Source organism: Odocoileus virginianus, chromosome 24 (assembly GCF_023699985.2).
Source record: "Odocoileus virginianus isolate 20LAN1187 ecotype Illinois chromosome 24, Ovbor_1.2, whole genome shotgun sequence".
Lineage (NCBI taxonomy): Eukaryota > Metazoa > Chordata > Mammalia > Artiodactyla > Cervidae > Odocoileus > Odocoileus virginianus.
In genome coordinates, this window is record NC_069697.1 from 25230721 (window position 1) to 25240732 (window position 10012).

Below are 10012 nucleotides of genomic sequence, written 5' to 3' on the forward strand. Positions count from 1 at the left end.
TGTGAGTTGCTGACTAACTCCCAGCTCAGTTGGGTTGAGACTAGTCTTACTGTTCTCAGAGCTGTCAAAGCTGGAAGGCAGGAGAAATTTTCCCTGACTAAAGGAAACCAAAAATGCAATCTTCATATTTCATAACTTTTCTAATAAACCAGATGTGATCTCACTCTTTGTGAAGCCTGGCCCTTCCCAACCTGCAGGCTCACCTTCCAGGACTGAGCCCAGCCCAGTTTCTCCATATATAAGCTGCTGCCGGGAAGCTCCTCTTACAGACCTGCTCCTCTCAGCCCTCCACTCCACCCCTCGCTCCTGCCTCAGTCTTTTCTTCTTCAGGAACCATGTCTTGCAAATCCATCGTGAAGACCCAAAGCAGCAGCCGCAGGGGCTTCAGTGCCGGCTCAGCCAGAGTCCCTGGGGTCTGCCGCTCTGGCTTCAGCAGCGTGTCCCTGTCCCGCTCCAGGGGCAGTGGCGGCCTCGCTGGAGTGTGTGGAGGAGCTGGCTTTGGCAGCCGCAGCCTCTATGGCCTGGGGGGCTCCAAGAGGATCTCCATCGCAGGGGGCAGCTGTGTCATCGGTGGCGGATATGGCGGCAGAATTGGAGTTGGCTATGGCTTTGGAGGTGGAGCCGGGAGCGGATTTGGTTTCGGTGCTGGGGCTGGTAGTGGCTTTGGGCTTGGTGGTGGAGCTGGCTTTGGAGGTGGCTTCGGTGGTGCTGGCTTCCCTGTGTGCCCCCCTGGAGGCATCCAAGAGGTGACCGTCAACCAGAGTCTCCTGACTCCCCTCAACCTGCAAATCGACCCCACCATCCAGCGGGTGAGGACTGAGGAGCGGGAGCAAATCAAGACCCTCAACAACAAGTTTGCCTCCTTCATTGACAAGGTGAGCTGAGAGCATCTGCCCCCAGTGGGGATTGCAGAGTGCCCAAGAGAGCCAACTAATGTCCTACCGGGGAGGGAAGACTCGGGGGAGAGGGAGGTAGGACTCAGGTGAGCTCTCCACTGGGATGCAGGACAGGCTCCATGTGGACCCCAGGCAGAAGGTGATGGAAATCATTTACAATTAGCCATCCCTCACTTGACCCCATTCCTGCCAAGGAAACATTCACAGTTCTTGATAATCCTGAATGAAGGAACATGAAATGAGAGAGTGCAATGAGATGGCTTGATCTTCTGAATGGTCTAAGAAACTTAAAAGGGTATTGTAGTGGAAACTGCATTTGAGTCATAGATGGATGCTGCAGGGAGGAAAAAAAGCAAATAGCAATAGGGAATTTGATGAAACACAACTCAAGTATATATCCATAGAAATACTCACCTATAGAACCAGAAAATGAGCCTTAAGGGCCTTTGTATCAGCTGTATTCATGCACTATATGGGAAACAAGGTTAAATCCAATCATTAATAGAATTGGAAACTAATCATTAGATTATAAATATCTGATATCCCTAAACTGATGAAGTACATTTGTACTTGCCCATGTCAAGAGAAAGACCGGAAGGGTTGAAAGTCTCTGACAATTTCCATAGTGAGAGGGAGGGAATATCTGACAGCTCCTGGAGAAACTTGGCAATGAGACTGTGTGGTATGAAGCTAAAGAATCAGGGGAGCAGAACTGTCAGCTCCTGTACAGGCTCTGGAGCAACTCAATACCACCGGGACCACCATCAGCCTGGGGACTTGTCAACTCACAGATAACCATCTTGTCTCCCTGCAGGTGCGATTCCTGGAGCAACAGAACAAGGTCCTGGACACCAAGTGGACCCTGCTGCAGGAGCAGGGCACCAGGACCGTGAGGCAGAACCTGGAGCCTTTGTTCGAGCAGTACATCAACAATCTCAGGAGGCAGCTGGATAGTATCCTTGGGGAGAGAGGCCGCCTGGACTCGGAGCTCAGGGGGATGCAGGACACGGTGGAGGACTTCAAGAACAAGTGAGTTACAGGAGAGAAAACACCTTAGATTCCTGAAGCCCACACTGCAGTCTATTAGATGACCAGGTCCAATGAGGGCTGATTCTTAGTAAAACATGTCAGTAGACATGACATTACAATTGTTACTAAACACAAACCCTGAAGAACAAAAGGGCCATAGAAGTTGAATGGGAAGAGTAATGGAGTAAAGAAATTAGAAACCACAAATTACAACCTTTAGGCTTATTGACAGGTCTCATTTGCATATATCCATTCTGGGGAGCAGAGATCCCAGGCTGCTTTTTCTGTATCATCTTCACTGCTGACTCAATTAGATTTTATTCCTTTTAATTCCAGATATGAAGATGAAATCAACAAGCGCACAGCAGCAGAGAATGAGTTTGTGAAACTGAAGAAGGTAAGATGGGTCAGATCAGGGGTTCATGCTCCTTTCCTGAAGGAGAGGATTCTGAGAAAAGAATCATCAAGGAGACTAAAACAGGAGCAGGCTGGGCAGGAGGGCTCATCTGATCCCAGTCTGTTGGCTTCTTCCCCAGGATGTGGATATTGCCTACATGAACAAGGTTGAACTACAAGCCAAGGTAGACGCTCTCACAGATGAGATCAACTTCCTAAGAACCTTCTATGAGGCTGTAAGTATCTCTCCGCATTCTGTTTTATTGCCTTTAAAGAGATTTGTGAAGAGTGGAAGATCTTTGGTCTAGGTACCTCTCTAAAAATCAGGACCAAAGATGATCGGATGATCTCTTGCTCTGCAGGAACTGGCTCAGATGCAAACCCACATCTCAGACACTTCTGTGGTCCTCTCCATGGACAACAACCGCAACCTGGACCTGGACAGCATCATCGCTGAAGTCAAAGCCCAGTATGAGGAGATCGCTCAGAGGAGCCGGGCTGAGGCTGAGTCCTGGTACCAGTCCAAGGTGAGTGGTGAGGCGGCAGCTGATGAAGAATCCCTGTGCCTCCTCTGAGAACATCAATGTGGCTATAGACTTCAGTGGGGAAACTACAACTAAGAAGTGGGGGACCTTCAGGGTAGATCTTTTGGGTAATTATGTCCAAGTCTCGTAGGTCATACAACCCAAGTTAGGAGGAAAGCTAATGTAGATCAAGGTGAGTGACCTTTGTTTTAGCTTTATTTCAATGTTGACTCTCAGCAACAGTACAGAACATTGCTTTTCCTGAAGAGAACCAGTCAGTCAGTGGTCCTACCAAGTATGGTGTGTGATGGGTGTAGAGTGTCAATGACTTAGTAACACCAGTTTTCTTTAAATGTCTTGTGGAAAACCAGTAGATTCCTTTTTGAAAGCCTTGATTAGTGTCTCTGAAGCTTATGAGCATCACTTTGTCTCCCTCTGGTTTATAGTATGAGGAGCTTCGGGTGACGGCAGGCAGACACGGGGATGACCTGCGCAATACCAAGCAGGAGATCACTGAGATCAACCGTGTGATCCAGAGGCTGAGATCTGAGATCGACCACGTCAAGAAGCAGGTACAGTGGGGACCATGGAAGAGAAAAGCATCCTTTTCTTCCTAGAACATCAGGTATCATCAACCATCGTGTGGGAAATTTCTGGGAACTGAGGGAAAAGCAGGGAGAGAAGGACATGTATTTCCTCCCTGGGAGAGTTTCCCCAGGTTTGAGAGATGGAGCCCAACTCAAGAGCAGGAAACAAACTGAGGATAGGCCGAATCTTTACTGGTCACTGGGACAAAGATACAGTCTAGAGGCATAGAAATGAGATTCCACAAGGGGAGTGATTGAGTTGAGAATTCAAGATGCAAGTTGACAAAGAAAAGTTTAGGACAGATAGTGTGGAGAAGAATACTGCAAATATGCTCAGATTCATTGCAAAAAGAATCCGAGAAGAGACACAGGAAAAATGAGGGTTGTCCAAAACTGTGAAGAGGAAGGAAGGCAAAGTCTCAACAGTTTAAGATGAAATCGTCTCCTCACTGAGGATGTTTGTGGCTTTGTATAAGTTATTATATATCCACATGAAGTTACCCAAACTGTCAACATTCAACACAAGTCAGTGGGTCCATTTCTTCCCTTGTCCCCTGGTCTTTGGTCTGCTGTGGTATCTTCTAGCCCCATCATCATTTGGGTGGTTAATACAGAAGGGAATAGAATTTCTTAAGGTGCTCCTAGAATAGTTAAGGTTTGCAGCACTGAGGAAAACTGGACAAAACAAATCAAACTTTCATTTCCATGAGATCTGGGCTCTAGAGCTCTTCCTCACTGGGAAAGTAGAACTATGCTTCCTCTCCCCTGGAGCCCAGACTCAGGTTCATCTGCCCCTCCTCCCCTCCAGTGCGCCAGCCTGCAATCCGCCATCGCCGACGCTGAGCAGCGCGGGGAGCTGGCCCTCAAGGACGCCAGGAGCAAGCTGACTGACCTGGAGGACGCCCTGCAGAAGGCCAAGCAGGACATGGCCCGGCTGCTGAAGGAGTATCAGGAGCTCATGAATGTCAAGCTGGCCCTGGACGTGGAGATTGCCACCTATAGGAAGCTGCTGGAGGGCGAGGAGTGCAGGTGAGCAACTCACACAACCTCCTCAATCATCTGGCTCCATCTCCAAGGAGTCCCGCCAATGCGCCCACGTGGAAGGCACTCTAGTGCTGGTCACAGTGCCACTCCCAGAAGAGCCCTGAGAAGGCAGGCTCCTGGGGAGTCTCCTCTCACGGAGGTTTCCCGTGCGGGCCCAGCTGTGGCTCCGGGCCTCCTCATGGCTGTGTCTTCTCTCTCCTAGGCTGAGTGGGGAAGGCGTTGGACAAGTCAACATCTGTAAGTACTTCACCTGCCCCCGGCCCTTGCCCTTGCGTCCCCCTGACTGGACTCTGTGTGGCAGAGTGAGCTCCCCATCTTGTCCTGACCTCGCCCCCTTGCCTCCACAGCCGTGGTGCAGTCCACCGTCTCTGGTGGCTATGGCGGTGCCAGCGGTCTCGGCGGTGGCTTAGGCGTGGGCGGAGGAAGTGGCTACTCCTACAGCGGCGGCCATAGCCTTGGAGGTGGCTTCAGTGCTGGCAGTGGCAGAGCCATCGGGTGTGGCTTCGGCTCCTCTGGGGGCAGCAGTTCCACCATCAAATACACCACCACCTCCTCCTCCTCCAGCAGGAAGAGCTACAAGCACTGAAGTCCTGTCATGGGCTCAAGCTCCCACAGTGTCTCAGGCTCCCTGTCCAGCTTCATCACCCTCTCCTCTAGTTGCTTCCTCACTTCTGCTCCCTTCATCTCTTACTCTGAGTTAGAACTGAAGTTACTGAGTGCCTTTGTCTCCCTCTGCCAATACCTGCTCTAACTGAGCTTCAATTGTTCACCATCAGAAATTCACACTTGGGTCCTAGTCCAGACATGGACTTTGCTTTCCACTGGCCCAGGAAGTCCTGTCTCAGAGGTGTTGTGTTCCTCCATTTCAGTGATTGTGAAAGCAGAAGTGACTGGTTCTTTGCTGTACAGGGTCTGTATCTCTGTGTGCTTCCTCTGCTCTTTGCTCACTTGTATTGCTAAATAAAGCAGATTTATCACATACTGTGTGCTTTCACATAGCTTTTCTTTGTCTCCAATGGATCTTGAGGTTTTCATTTGATAAATGCCTTCTAAGGAATGAAGCATACTCCCAGCCCCTATGTGCTTCACTCTCCTCGTTTAGAGAACTTCAACAGACAGCACTTTAACATCCTGATGCCAGCAGTCCTCCCAGAACAGCTTGGCATGTGGAGTGGGAGGGATCTGGGTCCATCATAGTGAAGTCTGGTTTTACTGCTCAGATTAGTTTCAGCAATTTAGTTTCTCTGACTTGTCTCTATGATTCTACCTCTGTCTGCCGCAGTAGTCATCCATCATTCTCAGTGAATCATATTACAGTCTAATTAGATCAGAAGAATATTGACTAGAGTGTAAGATGTCTGATTTATATTTTAAAATGCCTTATGACCACAAAAGTGTGCCTAACAACATGTATCAGGTGCAATTTAAAAGTACACACTTCTGAACTGAAAGTATGCTTCTAGTAGTGTATCCTGAGGAAACAGTACAAATGTAAGAACTTGTACTTCTGGGATATGAATCCCAATAAGGTTTCACCTGGGAAATAATGGAAACACTGGTTAATTTCAGGATCTACAGACTCAGAAACAAAATGCAGCTGCTGATTTTTTTAAAGTAGGGAGACAACATAGAAATGGGAAGGCATTTTTCCTCACCTCAAAATCCTCTCACAGAGACTCAAAGAGGTTGAATTTTTGCCAGTCCGAAGACATGGCCTTGCGTTCTCTCTCAGCTGTGTCTTGGCTTCCTTTGACTTTCTGAATGGGTAAGAAAATCTCATGATACAATGCCAGGTTGGTCTGAGAGTCAGGCAATGTTCCTGAGATCCAGTAATTGTTTCCAGTCTGTTTTGTCCACGGCCCTAATCTCAGATGATTTCTCTGGAGAATCCACCTAATACGATGCAAGTTCTCTTCTGAAGAATCGAGAAGACATGTCTGATTCTATGAATGGGGAGGAGTATATGTGAAGGTGATTCTGGAGCATCTTTCAGTGGCAAAAAGTGAAGAAATAGTCACAGAAGACACTGAAAGAGCTATTAGTGGACAAACTGAAACTTCCTCAGCCATAAATAAATAGATAAATAATATTTGGATTAAAGCCCAATTATGAAATAATTATTCATGGTATCTACCAATGTGAATGAATGATTGATTAAATTAATTCATGAAGGATAATTGAAGAGTCTCAGGCAAAAGGATTTCTTTTAGTTACATACATGGTCCCCATGTGAACGAGTGAATAAGTACTCCCTGCTAAGGGATGTGGGATGTGGGCTGTGCACAATGACTTCCTTCCAAACAGTACAGTCTAAAATAGGGGGGAAAGAGTGACTTTACTGAAGAGAAATCAATCAAACACTTCCTCAGCCAGATGATCAAGGCTAATATTAAAGTGATAAGTTATTTTCATAGCATGTACCCTAAGATGATGTGTTAAAAAGTGTAGATCACCTTTATGTTCTTCCTCCAAAACACCACAACTCCAGTCTATTCATGAGACAACATCAGAAAAAGCACAATGTTGGACATCAACAAAACAGACAGGCAGAGTTCCTCAAAACTTTCTAAGTCACAAAGACAAGGAAAATCTGACAAACTGTGTTAAACCAAGAAAGGTCTAAGGAGACACAATGACTAAATGAAACATAGTTATTATGGAAAACATTTAAGGCAAGAGGTTCAAAGTATCATCTGTATTTTTTACTAATTTTCATACAAAATTATAAAACAAGCAAGGTAAAGAAAGAGACAGAGTCACAAAGAAATAGAAAGACAGTTGGAGGGACAGAAATACAGAGAAATCATTGAATGGCTAATGATAAAACAATAATATTGACAATCTCATGTTGGTTTTAACTCCAGTAAACTGTATTTTTTTAATCTGTGTACTTCCTAAATCTTTTGATGTTGAACCTTGTTATTTCAAAAGAGAAAGTGTGTTCCCCGTGATATCTTCATTGTATGACATCTGAAATTAAATGTGGTTACAATTTTGGTATTAAGAAAGAAAAATTTCAATCTCTTGATTAATGTACATGAGATTAAAATTTTCAGATTGATTTCTTTTGTTCTGTGAGGGCTGCATAGGAATAAACATTTTTTTTCTATTGAAACAGTAAAGTCTTGCTTTTGAAGCAAGGAAGGACTCAGAAGTACCAAAGGTTGTTAGATACTGGATTTGGCTCCTAAAGTTAATTGCTTCCTCCAGGATGGAGTCTAGTTACTTGGAAAATACAGAAAATATATCTTTTTCATAACAATCTCAAATAGAAGAAGTTTTTCTGCTTAGAAGCCATATCCAAAGTTCACCTTACCTGAATCTTCTGTGATCCAGGATAATCACTTGTGAGCCCTACAAGGTAGATTCTAGCTATGTTGGCTAGAATCCCCAGCACAGACTAATGAATGACATCACAGTTCATGGGGGCACAGGGTATGGCACAAGCAGAAGAGGGAACATTTCCAAAGGTCCTGAGAGCAGATTGCTCTCCTCTGCCTGCTGCATGCCCCAGGAGGCATTCCCTACAGACTCCCTGCCAACTAATTCCTCATCATACTTGTCCTTGAAAGAGATGGGAATACCAGACCACCTGATCTGCCTCTTGAGAAACCTGTATGCAGGTCAGGAAGCAACAGCTGAAACTGGACATGGAACAGCAGACTGGTTCCAAACAGGAAAAGGAGTACGTCAAGGCTGTACATCATCACCCTGCTTATTTAACTTATATGCAGAGTACATCATGAGAAACATTGGGCTGGAGGAAACACAAGCTGGAATCAAGATTGCCAGAAGAAATAGCAATATCCTCAGATATGCAGATGACACCACCCTTATGGCAGAAAGTGAAGAAGAACTAAAGACCCTCTAAATGAAAGTGAAAGAAGAGAGTGAAAAAGTTGGCTTAAAGCTCAGCATTCAGAAAACTAAGATCATGGCATCTGGTCTCATCACTTCATGGCAAATAGATGGGGAAACAGTTGAAACAGTGGCTGACTTTATTTTTCTGGGCTCTAAAATTACTGCAGATGGTGATTTCAGCCATGAAATTAAAAGACGCTTTCTTCTTGGAAGGAAAGTTATGACCAACCTAGATAGCATATTAAAAAGCAGAGACATTACTTTGCCAACAAAGGTCAGTCTAGTCAAGGCTATGGTTTTTCCAGTAGTCATGTATGGATGTGAGAGTTGGACTATAAAGAAAGCTGAGCACCAAAGAATTGATGCTTTTGAACTGTGGTGTTGGAGAAGACTCTTCAGAGTCCCTTGGATTGCAAGGAGATCCAACCAGTCCATCCTAAAGGATATCAGTCCTGGGTGTTCATTGGAAGGACTGATGTGGAAGCTGAAACTCCAATACTTTGGCCACCTGAGGTGGAGAGCTGACTCATTTGAAAAGACCCTGATGCTGGGAAAGATTGAGGGCAGGAGGAGAAGGGGATGACAGAGGATGAGATGGTTGGATGGCATCACCAACACAATGAACATGGGTTTGGGTGGACTCCGGGAGTTGGTGATGGACAAGGAGGCCTGGCGTGCTGCGGTTCATGGGGTCGCAGAGTCGGACATGATTGAGCGACTTAACTGAATTGAGACATCAGGATGGGAGGAAAAAGGTGTTGAGGAGTCCATCTTTGAGAGCAACTGGATATCTTGGACCATGACTTTCTCTAGGCAATCTCTTCTCTTCAAGGCTATCAACTTGAAGACTCCAGGGATGTCCCTTCAACAGTAGAAAGGGAGTAGGGGTGGGAAATCATCCTCTTTAGTCTTAGAGGCAGGTTCACTCAAATGTGCCATTTTCTCCCATGCTCTTATTGTCCCCAGTCTTCTCATTCAACTGTGGCAGCCCCTTCTTGAAGCGTACTGCCATCCATATCTGTACTCCCTCACTTAAGAAACTTTTCTCCAACCAACGTAATAATGGAAGATCTTTTTTTTCCTGCTTCTGTTTGCAACCACGAGGTTAGAGTTAATCTGGATTCTCATATTGTTGTGAAAGTGAAAGTCATTCAGCTGTGTCCAACTCTTTGTGACTCCATGGACTGTATAGTCCAGTCCAGAATACTGGAGTGGGTAGGCTTTCCCTTCTCCGGGGGAATCTTCCCAGGTCTCCTGCATTGCAGGCAGATTCTTTACCAGCTGAGCTACAAGGGAAGCCCAAGAACACTGGAGTGGGTACCCTATCCCTTCTCCAGTGGATCTTCCTGACCCAGGGAACAAACCAGGTCTCCTGCATTACAAGTTGATTCTTTACCAATTGAGCTGTCTGGTAAGCCCAGATGTCAGGTTTGTTGTAGAACAGAGCAAATAAGGACTATGCCATTCAGAGCTAAGCTTTTCAGATATAGTTTAAAAAAAACAGTTATAAAATCATCCTATATCCTCCCATTTGAATTTGAAATATATCTATAAACTTCTGATTTAAATATTTTCTAAATTTGTTTTTACATATTTCTAGATCTGTATTTTGAAAAGACGTCAAACCTAGAAGAACCCAGTAACAATGAACATCCCTAGTATACAAATTCTAGCT

General features: G+C 45.5%; 1 protein-coding gene across 1 annotated transcript; it reads left to right on the plus strand.

The window, feature by feature from the left end:
* The first annotated feature begins 283 nt into the window (after positions 1-283).
* LOC139030824 (keratin, type II cytoskeletal 6A-like) lies at positions 284-5455 on the plus strand. Its single transcript, XM_070454375.1, has 9 exons — positions 284-875; positions 1711-1925; positions 2262-2322; positions 2462-2557; positions 2684-2848; positions 3292-3417; positions 4241-4461; positions 4679-4713; positions 4824-5455. Exons 1-9 carry the CDS (start codon positions 336-338, stop codon positions 5060-5062), a joined length of 1698 nt encoding a protein of 565 aa, XP_070310476.1. The 5' UTR covers positions 284-335; the 3' UTR covers positions 5063-5455.
* Positions 5456-10012: the final 4557 nt, after the last annotated feature.

Coding starts and splice junctions, on each gene's coding strand:
- LOC139030824 (XM_070454375.1), top strand. CDS start 336: ATGTCTTGCAAATCCATCGTGAAGACCCAAAGCAGCAGCCGCAGGGGC. Junction 4,462..4,678: donor CTGGAGGGCGAGGAGTGCAG/GTGAGCAACTCA, acceptor TCTCTCTCCTAG/GCTGAGTGGGGAAGGCGTTG. Junction 4,714..4,823: donor CGTTGGACAAGTCAACATCT/GTAAGTACTTCA, acceptor TTGCCTCCACAG/CCGTGGTGCAGTCCACCGTC.